At 50.4% G+C, this 18,080-nt stretch overlaps 1 protein-coding gene across 3 annotated transcripts in view; it reads right to left on the reverse strand.

The window, feature by feature from the left end:
• The window catches only part of fam171a1 (family with sequence similarity 171 member A1), a 28,546-nt gene extending 11,553 nt beyond the window's left edge, over positions 1-16,993 (reverse strand). The window contains exons 1-5 of one of the 3 annotated variants that reach the window (XM_066715428.1): positions 16,653-16,993; positions 5,617-5,844; positions 5,345-5,437; positions 3,800-3,958; positions 2,675-2,851 (exon numbers count right to left, since the gene is read on the reverse strand). In XM_066715428.1, the coding sequence (XP_066571525.1) occupies positions 2,675-2,851; positions 3,800-3,958; positions 5,345-5,437; positions 5,617-5,844; positions 16,653-16,764 (769 nt within the window). In that variant the 5' untranslated portion in view covers positions 16,765-16,993. Of the gene's footprint in view, positions 1-2,674; positions 2,852-3,799; positions 3,959-5,344; positions 5,438-5,616; positions 5,845-6,655; positions 7,327-16,652 lie in introns of those variants that run through there. The other 2 variants (XM_066715430.1, XM_066715429.1) reach the window with 2 other exon arrangements.
• Positions 16,994-18,080: the final 1,087 nt, after the last annotated feature.

The raw sequence follows: 18,080 nt of genomic DNA on the forward strand, positions 1-18,080 counted from the left end.
ACACACCTCCTGCCCCTTCATTAAGCACTCTGAATCACAGCCCTATGAAAGCGAGGGGCGTGAGTTTGAAAGCCCTCAGTGGTGCCATGATTTAGTGTCTTTATTCTCTCCCTGATGCAGCGCACAATACAGATAACATCTATAGCATCAATAGAATGAAACCAATTAAATACCACACGCATGCACCAGGTAAGACGCATTATTCCTTCTAAAACATATGCAGAAAATGAATGTCAAGAGAAGTCACTGTTGATAGAATAAACCGTCTCCTCTGTGTGTCTCTGAGAGGTTTAGTCCTTTCTTTATTTCTGTGCCTGGCCTTGTAACCCTTCGTACAGAATAAGTGCAATTCATGCCCCTTTACATAACTCACATTCAGCATCCTTCAAATTAAATTAAACTGATTTGAATAATTATACAAAGTGATTATGCAAAGCCTTTCTTCGTGACTATCTAAATTGTTTAATAGGGAACAAAGGAAGGCCTGTTTCATGATTTCCATCTCATGCGCTGGGATCTGTGGCGCTGCACAGAAGGATTGCAGACAGCTTCTTCAGTCCTCTCTGGTCTCCAGAGGACCTGCTGCAGAACGAGAGATTAGCCCATCTAACCCCACATCTACACCAGTGCACTGGGACCCCCATCAGACTGGGGATTCCTTGTCCGGGGAAACAAATCTCTCGTCTTGACGTTCTCCTCCAGCAAAGCAGCTGGAAAAGCAGACGGCAGCTCTTGAATGAGTCCAGCAGCACAATCTAATGACAAATCAACTCAAACAGAGTGTGCCGAGAGAGACCAGTTAGCCGCAACGCTCGGGCCACTTGTGACAACAAGCGTTTCCTTGCGTGTCACTGGAGTGGCTGGCAGCGCTGGACTGATAGAGACCGGAGTTTCTGGTCTGACTCTTCTTCCGCTGGAGGAGAATGGAGAGACGAGACCGGACTAGAACAGCAGACCTGACGAGACAAGTCTAGTTGTTTACAAGATGATGAAAACCCTGCGGGGCTCTCGGAGGATCAGGAGACGGGTATTAACTGAACACAGAGGAGTCCCACCCTGGTGTGCTGACAGGTAGAGCCGGCCGCACCATTACCAATATTGCAGAATCAGCCACAGTGAGACTCAGGGGCCGGCTCTGTCCCTGGGCACAGCCGGGGTGCGACTCGACCGCACTCCGTGTTGTGAGCCCTTGTGAACTGGGCCATCTGTTGTATTTTTCACTGATTGGATTTACTTTTATTGTTGTTTGTATTTTCATACACCCCCCACCCCACAGCTCACACTGTGTCCCTTTAGGAGCCCGGAGAAGTCCGTTCCGCACAGGAGCCGAGGAGCTGTCCATGCCCGTGAATGCTGGTGCTGTAGATGCCCTGGGGAGGGAGGGCCACACACAGCACTCAGCGGAGGAACACAGGCTTGTTTACAGAGTGGGGGAGCGGGCAAAGCATACTGCATTGCACAGGGTTCAGCAAACACCAGCCAAGGGAAGCACGCTGTGCACGGCACGCCTGCAGGTCAGCCTGCGTTTCTGGGATTCCCCAGGCCTCTCCCATACAGGGAGGCCCAGGCAGTCTCCTGCCATTTGTTTAGAGAGTTACATTACACAAAATGAAGACTGGCACCACGTTTCCACTGGGCTCCAGCGATGCAAGCACAATAATCACTTTAAAGAAGGTCAAAACATTCTGGATTACAACTAGAAGGTAGACAGACGGGATCCCATGGCCCCCAGCTCCTCTGCAGCAGATCCACCCGAGTCAGTGATTCACCCCGGTGCGTTTGTGTTGTAAACACCGAAGGACAATAATCTGATCAACTTCTGCCTCTTTCAAAACTTCTCTCCTTGTTGAACACGCGCTGTGTCGGTTTTTATGCTGCAGGAAACTACTCAAGAACAAGAGTTCTTTCCTCTCGCTTCTCTCTCTCAAACACAGGGGCTGAAAACATTAACACCCTAGAGACGCACATTGTGCAGCAATAAAGCCACTCTCTTCCCCTCCTGGCAACAGATGTGAGCTCATGGTGAACTGGACAAAGAAGCTTTTTCCCAATAAACCGTGCCGGCCACAGCATGTGCGTTCTCCTGTGTCCCTCCGTACATGACTTTTCATAGAGAGCAGCTGAGACACCAACAGGAGTCATGGATCAACAAACTCCCAGAGAAGTATATCGCACTCAATGAATTTAACACAAACAAACAACAACTACACTATCATGAAGAACAGCAACACTGACCTATCAACCTTTGCAAACGCACACACCCGGCCCGATGACAATTCGATTTAATGACATATGGTCCCCGATGTTTGTGGCCGACGTACAACACACACACTACTGTACAATGCTCCTCCTTGGGGTAGCAGAGACCCCACACTGTTCCTCCTCAGGTATCTAAGGCTGCCAATAACTTAATTCTACACTTTATTAAAACCCCAAAACTATTTCAGACCTTGGAGGTGACAGGGAGGAAATCAGAGGCTGTTTCTCTCTTTGCCTTTTGTTTTTCTTACAAACTGTGATAACAAAACCAGAAAATCTGTGATTATGAAACACAATAGATGTCATGCATATCTGACACGCACTGCCAGCTCCGGCTTCCTGCTTCCCTGAGAAGATAAACCCTGGCACAAACACCCCCCTCTGCACACGTTTTCCAAGGCGTGTCATTCCTCACCGAGCTTGGGGTCGAACCTCCAGACGGGAATGTGGTCATTCTCCTTCAGCTGGCTGTCTGCCGGCAGCGGCACGGTGACGTAGATGGGCCCCCCCACGCCAATCTCCGTGCTGTCGCTGCTAAGCAAATGAATGCTGACGGCGGTGACGGGGGTCAGCTCGAACCTCCTGTTGTTCGCTGTGTGTGTAGGGGGGGGGGGGGGGGAGAGGGGGGGGAGGGGTGGGGGAATAGGCGGGAAAGGGACAGGAGGTGGAAAGATTAACACAGGAGCTCCAAGGCAGCTGTCCAGGGCTGTTGGTGTTGTTTTGGGAAGAGTGCTGGGGTTGGAGGATGAAGTCATGATCAGTGCGGCACCGAGAGGCCCGAGTGGGTGGCACTGCCACCGTGATCATCGCCTCGGCACGCCTGACAGCAGCGAAGACAAGGACAGCTGCAGCTCACAGTGTCTCGCAGCGAGAGTTGAACCCACGCAGTTAAATATGGAGGGTGTACGGTCAGGACCCCCCACTTCACAGGGCTGGCAAACCAGACTCCCCTAAATCCCCCCCCCCCCCAACGCCTCTTCAAAAACACCCGCCAGACAGACGCTATAAAACACCTGAGCTTCTAACCGAGGCTGCGTTTCTGGGACAGCGTGGCGTGGTGTTTGGGGCTGGCAGGGTCTCTGCTGCAGACGGGGTATTGATCGGCTGGGCCACAGACAGCTGCGGCTGCACGGCGCTGCTCAGAGAGGCACTCGATACTGACGCCAGAGGGAGGCTGAGCCACACGGACTCCCAGGCTAGTGTGGGAAATCAAAGAAGGCCATGCTTTTTATAAAGATGTGTTCATTATGATGCAACGCCTCGATGTCACTGGAATAAAACACGACTTTACAAGACATTTCAACTCTGAAGTCTTAAAATACACTTTGTACTCATTCTGCTTGAGTAAAGGACTGATCCTCTGCAATGTGTGCAGAGTTCACACCTTATTTTCTGAGGATGTCTAGAGTACAAAGGACACAAACACATAATATCACTTCACAGAGGCATCCAGGTGGAAGGGCTTTAGTCTCCCCGACACCCCACAGATGAATGCCTTCTTCACTGCACTGAATAAACTCCCCCCCGCAGCTGGTCTTACCCGTGCCGTTGCCCCCCAGGCCCTGCAGGTAGGGGAAGAGGTCAAGCTCCCAGGCCGAGGTGCCAGTGGTCAGGTGGGCCGTGAGGTTGCTGTAGGTGGTGTTGGGGGGCAGAGCCAGTGTTCTCCTCTGGAACTGGACCCGGGGCTGCACCCTCGAACCTGGAGCAACACAACAAACACACAAGTAAACAAACAGGTGACATCAGCATCTCCGCGCTGATGCCAGAGCAGTGATAACAGGCCAGATCACGCTAACCACTCTTCTGTTTTTTTTAATTTGGTCTTGAACAGTCAGAGCTCTTTTCAAGCAGAGCCACCCCAGGGTCTCAATGACATCACAGCAGCAGTGCCCTGACCTCACCCTGCAGGGGGACCCTTGTGCTGTGCAGCCACCCCGGGCGGCAGCTCCAGGAGGGCTCGACAGGGAAGTCAGGGGTCAAACACAAGGTCATTTTACACAGCTGGTCACAGGGGTCGATCAACAACAGGCACCTTGAGAGCAGACTGGTCTCGTCACACAGGCAGCTCGGCCGGTTTCAAAGCAGAACAGGGCAGGGCAGGGCAGAGCAGAGCAGAGCAGCCCAGACGTGCCCGTGCAGCAGCATGGCAGGAGGACGTTCAGTCTATTTTGCTCCTCAGAGGTCATTACAGTGATGAGAAACAGCTTCTCCCATTACAATCACTGTACAGATGCCTATGGGGACTGAGTGGAATTTGATAAATCTATAAATAACAGAAGGGTAAGGAAACTACAGAAAAGCCTCCATGTGAAACAGGCTGATCACAAATGTATACAACTGCCATGAGCAGAATGAGTGAGGGTTGCATACATAACACACATAACATATATACACAACATAAACACACTTAACACACATACACAACTCAAGCCTTCCGGCGCTTACTCAAGACACACCTATTCAGACATTACTTGTAATTTTGCCTGTCATTCTCCTGTAAGATTGCACTTATACACCGTTTTGTCATACTCTTGCCTTTGCATTACTAGCACTCGTATTGTTATTTTGATTTCCCCTATGCTCCCTTCCCTTGGCTCTTGACTGTGACTTAACATCTTGTCTGCACTGATCAACTTTTACAGTCCAGGATGTAAGACCTCATATATTGTTTACTGTATATGTCGTATACACTTGTGTAAATTGTGAATTTGTAAAATTATGCCTTGATCCGCACTGTATTATTGCACTTTGTATTGCTCTTATATTTTGTAAGTTGCTCTGGACAAGAGCGTCTGCTAATAAATAAATAATAATAATAATAATAATAATAATAATAATAATAATAACAACACTCAACCAACTGAAGCTGGAGTTGTGCGCCCGCCATGCAGAGAAAGAACCAGGGAAGAGTCTGAGATCTGTCAGGAATCGTGTCCGTGGGGTTAGTCCGGGGAACCGGCATTGAAATTACAAAACTGGGTACAAATAAATTCTGCACATCTCACATGCAAGCGTCCGGTATGATGCGCAGGCCTTCATTACAGTGAAATACAGTAATCTGCCATTTTTACTTTCCGGTGCCTACCTTGAAACCCCGAGACGATCTGCACAATGTCCTCGTACACCATCAATGTGGCCGACCTCTCGGGCAGCAGGTCCAGACTCAGAGAGGAGAACACTGCGGACAGAGAGGAGGGCGAGTCAGTCACATCACAGCGGTCACTCTTCTAAACTATGACTATTATTATTAGTGCTACTACTTGTGTTAATATTACTATCATCATCATTATTCCAGTAGTGAAGGCGGGGGGAGGGGAGAGACGCGGCCCCAGACTCTGTACGGCCTCAGATACACACCCGGGAGTCGTGCTGGTCTCCAGGGGGCGGAGTTGGGCACATAGCCATGCTTGGTTGCTGTGACGATCAGCAGGGTGCCCATCTGGTAGCTGAACTTGACGAAGGCGTTGCCATCGGCGCCGGACACTTCCGAGCTGAAGGACGTCTGGTTGGTGAAGACTTCGATGGTGGCGCCGGTCACGGGCTGGTGGGTGCTGGCGTCGCTCACGTGCACTTTGAGAGTCACCTCTGTGTGAAGGAGACAGGAGACAAACCGAGGTATTGATCAGGCCAGAGCAGGTGTGCAGTAATTAAAACCCAACACCGGCACACACCACTTGTTCACCCTGGCACAGAGGAGACTACGTGGGGACTTGATTCAAGTCTTCAAAATCATGAACGGCATCAACGACATCGAACCAGAGGAGCTTTTCCAGATCAGCAGGGACACAGACTGGATAAATCACTTATTTATTAATGGACACCAAATGAGCATGATGGGGCAAATGACCTCCTCTTGATTGGACACTTTCTTATGTTCTTCTTATCATCACCTAAACTCTGGGTGCTTGAGAGGTTGGACCTCGGTTTCAAAGCTGTTCTGTATAGAAAGTCAAACACCCAGACAGCAACACTGGGGTCAGACCAGACCAGTTATCTGTGTGGAAAACAATGGACCGTCTTTGTCCGATTTCCACTAATGAAACCAGAACTGTGTGATCCAGCAGAGAGACGCACTTCATCACCAGTCCAGCCACAGCGGCTCTGTGAGCAACAGCCTCTGTTCAGCTGGTCTGGGGGGGCTTTCTTTGTATAATTAATTACTCCTCCACACCTCCCTTTAATTTTGAGAATAAATTATCTTCATTTCACAAACCACTTAATTGTGAAACAGACCCGGCCTCTGTGTAATTAAACAATTTTTGGGTAATTACTTCACAGAGCTCCAGGCGCAGGATATTACAATGGGAAAAGGACAGAATGGTCTTTAAACGGGTTTATATAACACAGCACACAACGCAGGGTCCATCACAGGGACTTCCAAACAAAAACTCCTTACAGCCTCTCAGGAACAGGGAGTCACGTCCCGCCTTCTCCTCTTGCCACTTTAGGAAACTCCTGTAAAAACATCCCTGCCTGCTGGACCAGCGCCAGCCCCCGGGTCACAGACAGCGGCTCTGCGGATCTGGGGCACTCGCGCTCAGCGGCTACTTGGGGGCCAAAGCCAAGGTCCTCCAAGTCTCCCACAATCTACACAGGAAAGACCAGAGCAAAGACGAACTCAGGGTGAACAAAACGGGGCTGAGAGACACAGGAGACTGATCCCCTGGCCCGGGCAGGGAACAGGGGCTCTTTTCCACTGGGACACACAGCTACAGGTACACGGCTCAATCAACATGTGGAAGAGCATCGCGAATTCTTGCACACGCTGTCCCCCATCCCGCAAAGATAAGCCCTTGGTACAGACTCCCTGATTCACAGCAGAAAAACTTCAACAAGATGCAGCACAAACCAAAATAATAATTCAAACTCCTATTATTTTCAGCAGAAAGAAAATCAATCTCTTTTACAGCAGGGGAAAATAAAGAAATAACTCCAGATGCACCATAAATAGACCGTTTCGCAGCGAGCGATCAGGGAGGTTTACAGCCGACGTCTCCAGACAGGCGTCCCGGGGGTGGTTAATGATTTAATCCGATACACGACTGGTTGCTTATTTACTGCCAGCTTAGGCAAGAATTTGTAAGGCTTTGCTTCACTTCGGCAAATTAGATTGTCTACGGGGGCAAAACCTGATCTTTTCCACCGAGGAGAGCTTTCAAAAACAATAAATAAATAAAACCCAAAACAGTAACAGGGCAGCTTGTCCTCAGGATCCCACTCATGGCCCTGTCTCACACTTCCAATTAATCAAGCACTGTCACACAAAGCTGTGGTTTACACAGGAGTTTCCTTTTGCCTCCTTTCTGGGCGAGAAGCGCTCCGTGCCGCTCAGAGCTGCGGGGGGCTCCTGGGAGGGTTCAAGGACGTCTCAAAGTGAAGAATAGAAACAAAGGAATGAAGTAGTCAAGGAAAACAAAGCAAGCCTAGTGCCTGAAGGCCCCAGGAGGGTTTCTCCCGAGGTCATTCCCACTGCAGTGTTGTTTAACACTGTGCTGGGGAAAACGCTTAATCCCATCCCATCTATAAGTGCCCTTCAGACTACAGACTCCGGGCAGCCGCTTGTCCTGCATCTACAGGTCAGCACACACCGACACTGCGTCACGGTCAGACACGGCACACCCAGCGCAGATGACACGACACTCTCTAATAATGGAGTTGCTCGATGACGATGGCCCCGTGGCCCCCTACACTAACCCCCTGGTGCTGGACACACTGGGGTCTCGGCTCGGCCAGGTCAGTGTTTCCCATTTGGGGCAGGACGTCACAAGGCCATCTTATTCCCCAGGTGGTTCCCCGGTGCCTCTGTAATGCCATAATGTTCATGGTGGAAGCTATAGTGTATAAAAACAACACCAGAGGCCGACGGGCAGATGATGCGAACGCAAGACTGCAGGCGCTGCATCCCTCCCACGGCCCAGCGCGTCACTGGAGCCCCAGCTGCTTGGCCTCCTCTGGGAGGGGTGACACTTCCCCTCCAGCCCCACCCTTAAGATAACAGCCCCTGAATCGGAACCGCAGTCTCGCCCGCGACACCCTGCTACTCCACTCAAATTAATCCGCTGTAATGAAAACCTCACTACCAGCACCGCGGCGTTGGGCAGGCAGCCAAGTCATCGTGCTGTCTCTTTAAGAACAGGGAACTCTGGGAGGACCGGCACAGAAGGCAGCATAAGGACAAGGAGGCTGGATGGAGCTTCACAGGCCCGAGGATGAGCGCTGGCAACCCGAGCTCTGCACTTAAAGAAACAGTGTGTGAAACTAAACAAAAATACTGTTTATTTGGTTAAAGTATTTTACATTTCTTAAAATAAAACAATTCCAATTTTAATACTTGTGATTAAAATCATTTAAAATATCAATTCTTAAAATCACTTAAAATTTTTAAAATCTTTGTGATTTTAACTAAAACAATTAACTTTAAAATAAACGTGCTCAAATCAAATAAACAAAACGTGATAAAAGCAAAAACTGCACACCAACAAAAAAGTCAAATACATTGAAAATAACAGAAAATGCATTAGACAAAATAAAGAAACAATTAAAAAGAAAAAAAAAAACTAAACAAAAAACTACAACAAAAATAAACACCACCACGCTGTGCCACGCCTGCTTCAGTCTGATGCTCTGAAGCCCACTTTTACACGGGTGATCAGCACCGATAATACAGGGGAAGTAAACTAAACTCTAAAGCAACACAATTGACCGAGACATCAAGAGTTAACCAGCATTCGCCCCCGATCTGAGAAGTGCTAACACAACCCTGACAACAGGAGGCTCTGCTAGTTTTACAGACGTCGGTGAAATTGTACCTTGAGTGCAACGCCACAGTTTTTTCTCTCAGAGGTCCTTGGTCTGTAGTTGAGGATATCAGGACTTCCTGCACACATCGCACGTCCTCCATCTTGTCAGAGCCGGGCAAACTGACCAGGTCAGAGCCACACGAGACCTGATGCTGACAGAGTCCTGTGATTCCAGGGAATTCTTCTTGGGAATGGATGTTGATTAAATATGCAAAAGGTATGTAATCAAATGAAATATCAATATGGTGCAGCGCTGTGAACCAACTGTCCTGGGAACTCTACATTATGAGGAGACACAGCATTCCCTTTGGAAAAAACTGTAAAAAACGCACAAAGTTAGATTCAGCCGAGTGTTTTTCTGCAGCCGACCTCTGGCTTGTCAAACCGCAGCACGCCTGCCCCCATCGTGCCAAGGGACAGAGGGGTGTAACGCCTGCATCTCAGGGACTTCCATCTCGGGCATTACAGCAGCAGGCCCCGAAAGCTGCATTAGGATGTGGCCAGTGAGGCGAGGCCTGCCCAGTTCCCGCAGGCCAGTGCATGGCTCCCAGGGGCCACCAGTGCAGGAGACAGCAAGACTGTAGGACACCGGACTCCCATCATACAGAGAGTGAGTGGATGTGGCCCCGCTGAGCGCAGGCTGAATACAGCATCCAGAACCGGCAGCTCGATCCCTCTTCATTTCAACACAAATATCTAGGCCCATTTAAGCCTAAACCGAGCTGCATCCCATTGCGGAAAGAAACGAGATTCCACCGCCACATGCTACAAACACGGACGCAGTGAGAGACCAATATCAGGAGGGATCGGACCAACCTGAACAACACTTGTGTACAGGCCGTCATTCTGGGAACACACCTTATACAAGTGCAAACTATGGTGCAGGTTTCCATGGCTTTTAACGGGGGTTTAAAAAGTCACACCACAAACCATACTCAAAGGCGGCCAGGACAGCCGGCTGGATAGTTTATTTATTTTACCCCTGACATGAGGTCAGTAACCCGTGAATCACTCTGGAAGCTGATTCAGATCATTGGAATGCACTTCAGCTCTCGAGCCGTGGATCTGCAAACACGGAACACAATAGAGACATGGCTAAAGGGAACACAACCTCTTTTTGTCCCCCTGCTTCCTTCAGGTTTGCACAGTGGTACTCTGAGGAGCACGCGTATGCAATGTAGCTGACCTGGGAAATACTTCACAGTGCAGTCCTCCCTCTGCACAAACCAGGTGATTCAAACAACCGTTACAGCAGTTGAGCCGGAGATACTCAGGGAGCACCTGGATAGGGCAGGCAAAGCTTATACAGCTGTGCTCTCTGTCTTTCTCTCTCTGTCTCTCCAGACCGCTATCTGGTTCTGGTGACTGGTCCACTCACAGCTTACTGGACTGCCAGTCCTGCTGTGGCCAGAAGGACAGGTGACCAGTGTGGTTGAGGTGGGAGACACTCTGGACTGAATCCAGAGGCCTTTGTCCACTGAAGGACCCGCACCTACAGCTGCACAGTAAGAGTAAAATCAGAAGGGTCTGCTGCGATCGCACACAGCAGACACCAGCATCACACACTAATACCCGCTGCCTGGTACACAGCCCCAGAATGAGCTCAATGTAAATCACCTTGGGCAGCATCTCCACCACTTCCTGAATGATTAAATCTTTCCCAATTAGGGGAAAGTTGATATTTCATAAACTGTGAGAGCGAGCGGTGTAGCCAGTGTGGAAAGAGCACAGTGAAAAAGCGTTGAAGGCACAGGTGGACATAGCGGGCAGCGAGCCAGGGAAGCGTCACCGCAGCCCCAGAGCTATTTGTGTTGCACCAGCTTTAAAGCTGCCGTTTATAGAAGCAAACCGTCTTCTCCCCTGCAGCTCAGGACTGGAGCAGGGATGTCTTTAGCCTGTCGTCACGAGGTCAGGAGCTCCACGGCCCCTTAATTGCATTAGCCAAAGCATCCCTCGGCTGAAAGGGAAAATCATTATGATATATTAGAAGCGCCGCCCGTAAACATCCGCGTAGAGGAGCAGACGCCATGCGATTACTCAGCCAGGACAAACAAGAGCCAGACCAGGGTGGCTTAATGGGATTGTAGAAACAGATTGAAAAAAAGGTGCAGAATTGAGACCCCCCCCTCAACTCTTCTTCTCTTGCAGTGACAGAGTTTGATGCCACACCACGTACACAATAATGAGACCAACTGACCTCATTGCAGGAACCGAGTGTAACGGCAAACTTAAACCATTAACAACAAGACTAATAAAAGATTCTTCCCCTCGTGCGTTCCTGTAGAGCCCTGAGCAGATCAATGTGTTTTTACTGAAAATGTTTGTCTGCCACTCCCCAGCCGCCGCCGCGCACACACACACACACGCACGCACACACATTTTCTCCAAGCCATAAAACTTCTTGGATATGGAGACCATTTGCGGCCTGGGATTGTGTCACAAAACAGACAGTAAAATGATGTCAATTTTTCCAAGAAATTAGCCGTGCATCGCCCACTGTATGCGTACAGTCCGAGTAATTGACGCCAGATGCTGCGAGTCCGTGGAGCCGCTGTAACACAGCTGACGGTACAGTGAGAGGATCCGATCCCTGTGATCGCCGGCGCTGGGCTGCTTATTCCTGCGTCGTGCCACACAGCACTGAGAGGCCTGCAGACACAGATGACTGAAACCTTTCCAAGGCTTTCAAGTTCATATAATAAGACCATGGTTTCTTTCCTGCCCTCCATCCCCGCCCCACAGGAGTGGAATGAAACACAAAACAACAGCTGAATAATGGGAACCACTCGATTTGGAGGCTTGTCAAAGCTGTGACCTACTTATCCACAAGCAGCAGGAACCCTGACCGCAGGGACAGGTCCGGCAGCAACTGCGTGCCTCGACTCACAGTCTGACCTTCTGTGCATCTCTCCTGAATAAAAAGGGGCTATATAATCACAGACCATTCTAAACCTAAAGTTAAACAGGGTTTCCTGCAGACATGTGCATAGGCAAGGCAGTCCAATACCGAATTGTTGTGTGGGGGAGTTACACTGCCGGGACATTCCTCCTTGTCACAGTGCCGGTTAAGCCGACCCTCCTCTCTCCTCCCAGCCGGACCCCCATGCCCAGGGCTGAGAGAGAGGCAGGTGGGAGCCCCTCTGCTGGTCTACAAGATCCTCCTTTAAGGTTGTATCCTGATTTTCCTAGATGCCGCCTCCCTCCGGCGAACACCAACGACCTGCAGCAAGTTTTCTGTATCTTTTCACATTTACATTCAGAAACCAGATGAACCTGTACTCCAGAGGAACAGACCTTAATAAAAGTATGACAGATGGCACAAAAAGCACCCTGCAACACGAGTCGAGTCACATCAGCGTCCAGGACAGCGAAGGAACCCGTCCAACGGTAACATCGAAAACCTCGGAGCAGGGAACCACATTCACCTGAAGAGGAACGCAGACATGTGTCGTGTTGATTTTGGCTGAGGAGACACAACCTCGACGTCACTTTCTCCTGGGTCTTTTCCTTAATGCAACCGACCGAATCAATAAATCTGCAAACCCTCTGGGTAAACACAGACTAGCATTATAACGGATCACATTATTAAATAAAAAAGAAAGCCATCTGCATTTCACATTCATTAAAACCCTGATTTTCTAGGCTTTAAATAGCAATTCTTTGCAGTGAATTTAATTAACCTCCTCTTCATTTATTTGTCCCAGAGGAATAACCGATCGCACTGGCAGTGCTGATGAACCTCTGGCTGGGCTTGAACCTTAACAGGCTAAACACACATTTTTATTTAACGTTACTTGGCTCTTTTTGGTTGTTCAATGCCACGGCTCTCCACAGTGTCTCTCGCTCCAGCACCGCAGACGGATGGAGTCGGGTGGGATGTGGCGTTTCAACAGAGCTCCCCAACTCCTCCTTTCCAAAATATTCAAGCAATCTTGTGTATGAACAAATATTAAAGGTTTGTAACACATTTGCTGCCAAATTTCTGTGATTGTCACTCTTGTGCAGCACATTTTGGCTGTTCCTAATGACACTTTTCGGTCGTCTTTTCCTTTTGCTTAAATGTCATACTATACTCTAGGACAGCACAGAATGCTGGAACAAACATGGGCCGGCTGGGGGAGAAAAACTGAAACAAAAAACGAATGCTTTGCCATCATGCCGAGCGCGGCCGACACAGAAGGCAGGTCTCTGTGCGAGTGGGAGTTGGTCCAGCAATGTGGAAGCAACCCAAAACACTACCATCGCTCCCTACAGTCCCGAGAGCTGAACCTCTCTCAGTGTACTGACTGGGGATAATCAGTCACGGGGAAACACCCTCGTCTTAAAAAGGCCAAGAAGGAAGAAGGGTTCGAGAAAATGGCATTTCGCTGAAGACTAAATATGACTCGATTAATACAGAATGATCAACAGAAAAAAGGCGTTTAGCAGGGCCCAGAGCTCAGCGTGACATTATTATTATTATTATTTTTATTTCTTGGCAGACGCCCTTATCCAGGGCAACTTACAACATGGACATGGACCAGCGGGGGTCTGAGGTGGCTTGTGAAAAAGACACACTCCTCAGACACACGCAACACCATGCCTACTGAGCGCCTCTGTACGACCAGGAATAACCGCCAGGCCTGTTCAAGAACAACACACTCTCTCTGCACGACCCGACGGGTACACAAACAGCTCCGCGAGAACTGCATTTCGCCAAAGAAGCAAACCCAGGTCAGATAACCTTTCATTCCACACAGTTGTTGGAAACAGTAACTTCTCAATTTTGAGTCACGCCCCTGTCCCTCAAAACCGCGTCGAGTTCGACACCCTGCGCTGCACACGAGCCGGGTCACACGCATCCCTGCGCTCCTGCCCCCCCCGGCCGCGCGGCAGCAGACAGCTGGGGAACGATCGCACTTACCACGGGAAGCGAGTTGCTAAGCAGCGAGTTAATGTGCGTTGCATCAGCGTCCAGAAGGAATAGGATCTGCTGAACAAATTATACAAACGCCGCCTTGGTGGAAACCAGAGGCTTCCTAGTAAACCGGTCTCTCCGCTTCATCCCACCGAAGTGGCCGGGGCAGTGGCTGACCGCAGTGACCGGCGATTGACTAATTTATTGATTGGATTGATTTATTAATACATTCACATCAGGATCTGCCAAACTTTGCTGCCCAATGCTGTCTGAAAATCCAATTAGAGAAGAGAGAGAGAGAGAGAGAGAGAGAGAGAGAGAGAGGAGCAAGTGGAGGAGAACCAGGGATGAGAGGAGCTAGGCTGGGGGAGTGAGAGAGAGTGTGAGTGAGTCTGTGTGTGTGTGAGGGAGAGAGAGAGAGAGAGAGAGAGAGAGAGAAAGTGCGAGGCAGCACCCGGTTCTTTCAGAAACCTGAGCCTGTATTGTGCATCCATCTTAAAACCCAAATAAATAAATAAATACATAAATAAATAAATAAATAAATGTATAAGTAACCACAGCACCCTGACAACACACAACACCAGGCCGGCTCTGTACCACAACTCTCACACCATCAGTGCCGCGTCCTTCAGAGAAAAGTGCTGACTTGTCCTGACAGCAGGTCGCTTTGCCCAGAGTCCCCGGTCACGACCTGCAGGGAACAGCACAGCACGGCAAAACTGTGCAGCACAATACATTACATTACATTATTTGTCATTTAGCTGACGCTCTTATCCAGGGCGACTTACATTTGTACCCATTTATACAGCTGGGCATTTTACTGGAGCAGTGAAGTGAAGTATCTTGCTCAAGGGTACAACAGCACCCAGGATTTGAACCCACAACCCAGTTATGAGTCCAGAGCCCTGACCACTACTCCACAGTGCTGCCTATACAATACAACACCGTACCGCAACACAGCACAGCAACACTGCACATCAACACCATACAGTACAGCAGCACTGCGCAGCACAACACCGAACCTCAACAACACAGCTCCCTGCTGAACGTTCACCTCAACACTGTCTCTACAGCGCAGGGCCGCCCCTCCCCCGTCCCACTCTCAGGGCAGAAAGGGAAAGCCATCCATCTGCCCCGAGGGTTCATCTCCCCAGGGAACACCTCCGGCAATAACCCCCGGGGGAGCGGGGGCTCAGACACACTCACTGCGATCTCCGCACAGTCGCACAGGGGCTCAGCACACGGGCACCGATCAGGATGTGTGTGACTGCTGGGTTCAGAGAGAGATTTCACTTTCACAGTCCGCGAATAACGCCGCTGTCCACTTCCCTGGTGAAGGTGGACCGTCCTCCTCACAGAAACACAAAACCAACTCGACACCCCGAGCCCCGTCTCCGGTGTGAGACCCCCACACTAGCCTCGCTACTGCCACCCAGCTAGAGCAGACTGTTCATTTCAGGGTGAGGGAGGAGGATGAATTAATAATATCTAGGGATACACACGGTAGCTTTATCACAGTACATAGGAACTCTATGGGGTAGTCTTCTAAAAAGTGACACATTTTGTTACCATCATAAGTCAACCTACCTACACCATATCCCACCCACAGAAGTGTGCCAGGGGACAATAAAGTGTGTGAGTCAACAGTGCAGTGCCCAGACGCATCGCTGACCCATTTAGACCCTCCTGTTGTCACCCCACACATGACGTGATGTCGTGTCCGTGTCCCGCCGGACGGCACAGATGATTTATGCTCACACTGCAGCACGAGCCCACCCGGGGGTCCCGCAGCGCCATCCCACTACAAAAGCAGCAAGATTTAACCAGGGCCGCTGTGCTGGACGCGCAGCATGCATCAGTCCGTGTGTTACACATGTGGGGGGACACGCCAAGCTGCTCGCCTGCTTTTCCTGCTCAAGACATGGCACCGTGGGAAAGTCAGGACTGGCACACTGCAGAAGGACATTGATTCGAGAACCATATATAGCTTTGGATGTTTTGCTGTCAAGCCGAGTTACACACACACACACACACACACACACACATATGCACCCAATCTGTCTGTAGTGTGTCTTTTCCCTGGGAACACATTTGACCTCTACACCACTGCAGCTATTTAAACCACACAGCTGCCCGTGGGATTTTTTACAGAAATAAAGGTCAGATAATTGTGGGGGTTAAATAAACAGCGCGGAAGTGACACAAACGGCCAGTAAAAGGCTATTCCTTTGTCAGCGGAGACTGCACTATATTTAGCGCCTATGGTTGGCAGGTACAGCAGCATTGTCTCCACACTGACCCATCATGTCTGCTGCTCAGCGCACCGATCGCACGGCCACGGACAGACACATGCACGGCGCCCGGCCGGCTCTCCTCTTCCCAAACCCCGCAAACTCGCGTCTCTCCCTCGCTGCCCCTCCAGAGACGGTCGGATGGGGGTCTCCGCGCTGTGACTGGGGGGCTGCAGTCCAGATGCAACCGCATGCGGTCCACACGCCCCCGAGTCACGTTTCTGTCCAACATGTCCACTCGGAGTGCGAGACACAATGCATGGTGGTCAGCGGCTGGACGGACACAATGCCGCCCCTTCTCCCCCTCAACCCCACGATGTGCCCCGGCCGCCCTGTCTCCCACGACCCGGGTTTTTAATGGAGACTCTCGGACACGAAGCTGTCCCCCGGCCGGGTCCCACCCACCTCTCGCCGCGCTGTCCGGCTGGGCGCTCTTGGCCGCCGCTCCTCTCGCCCCGCAGCCCAGCAGGCAGAGCAGCGCCGCCGCCGCGCAGAGGCTCCCCCCCGGCCGCCTCATCGCGCCGACACTGGGGCTGCGGTTCTCCCGGATCCGGCTGTGCTGCCAGCGGGGGCACCGCGACCCTTAGCCCTCCATGTCGCCTCAGAGGTGCATCGTCTTCGGCTCGTTTAATCCACCAGCGCCGGCCGTCTCTGTCGGTTCTTCCGTTTGTATGAGTCCCCGCTTGTGCCGGATCGGGTTTCCTGTGTCTCCTAGTCCTGCATCCCTCTCTCCTCCCTCCTTCTCTCTCTCTCTCTCTCTCTCCCTCAAAAGAGCCACCGCGGCGGCGCTGCCCACATTAACCCCTCCGCTGCTGGCCGCACCGCTGGAGCAGGAGGCGCTCTGACGGGAACCGGGCGCCACCTGGCGGCCATCACTGCTCCCAGCGGGCCCCTGTACTTCACCGACTTCATATTTTCCACACCGCGGTCCACCTCAAAACATAGATAAAGATCTTTAGAAGAGTAAGGTTTCAAATCAAAGGTACAATTGGGATGCTGTGAAGATGCTTCCCTGTTTGAATGAAGGTGTATTGAATATGCATGATTGTGTTGGGTATGGTGGTTTCAATTTACAAAACTGTGTAAACTTTTTGTAAAATAAGGTGAATAATTTGTTTTTAATGAAATAAAGAAGGCAGTGGAGCAATTTCCTGCTCACAAGTGCTCTTTTGGGCAATAAAAGTCGGGGACAAACAATTCTCCTGCAACTGCGTTAGGGGGTCAGACAGGACAGTTGCCTGGGGGTGCTACATTTGAAGTACTTGTTTGAAAACCAGTGTCAGGCCGGCGTCACAGCACACCAGAGGCCCCTGAGGAGCAAATCAATACAAGAAAAGGGCCCCTTTACTGCCCCTCAATGGCATTGACACACTACACTGAATACTTACTTACCAGGACACTAAACTTTATATCTTCATGTTCTCTGGTCCCGGGATCTTTGACACGTGTGGGGTGTTCAGATCAGTTCAGGTTGGACAGTGTCTCTCAGCTGTGGGGTAACAGGGATGGGTGAAAACAAACCCAGGCTGTGCAAATGGCAGGAAATTGACAATGCCGGATTTTCGATGCTGATGAGGTGGGCTGGCTCTTTGACTGTACTGATTTATGTTACTCACAAACCACACACTTTTCTAAGGAATGAGGGCAAGATGTTGGTGCTGCTACTGCTTTATGGACCTCCTCTGCTTTAAAAAAATCTCATGATCTGTCCCTGACACCAGTATCTCTGGTTGCACAATTTCAGTTCTCTGTACAAGTGTGTCCAAGGGCACGGGGTTAGCAGCTGCTGCTGCGTTTATAATATCCAAACAAGAATACAAGACACTGATTTAA

The sequence above is a fragment of the Amia ocellicauda genome, chromosome 10, assembly GCF_036373705.1.
Source record: "Amia ocellicauda isolate fAmiCal2 chromosome 10, fAmiCal2.hap1, whole genome shotgun sequence".
In the NCBI taxonomy this organism is placed as follows: Eukaryota; Metazoa; Chordata; class Actinopteri; order Amiiformes; family Amiidae; genus Amia; species Amia ocellicauda.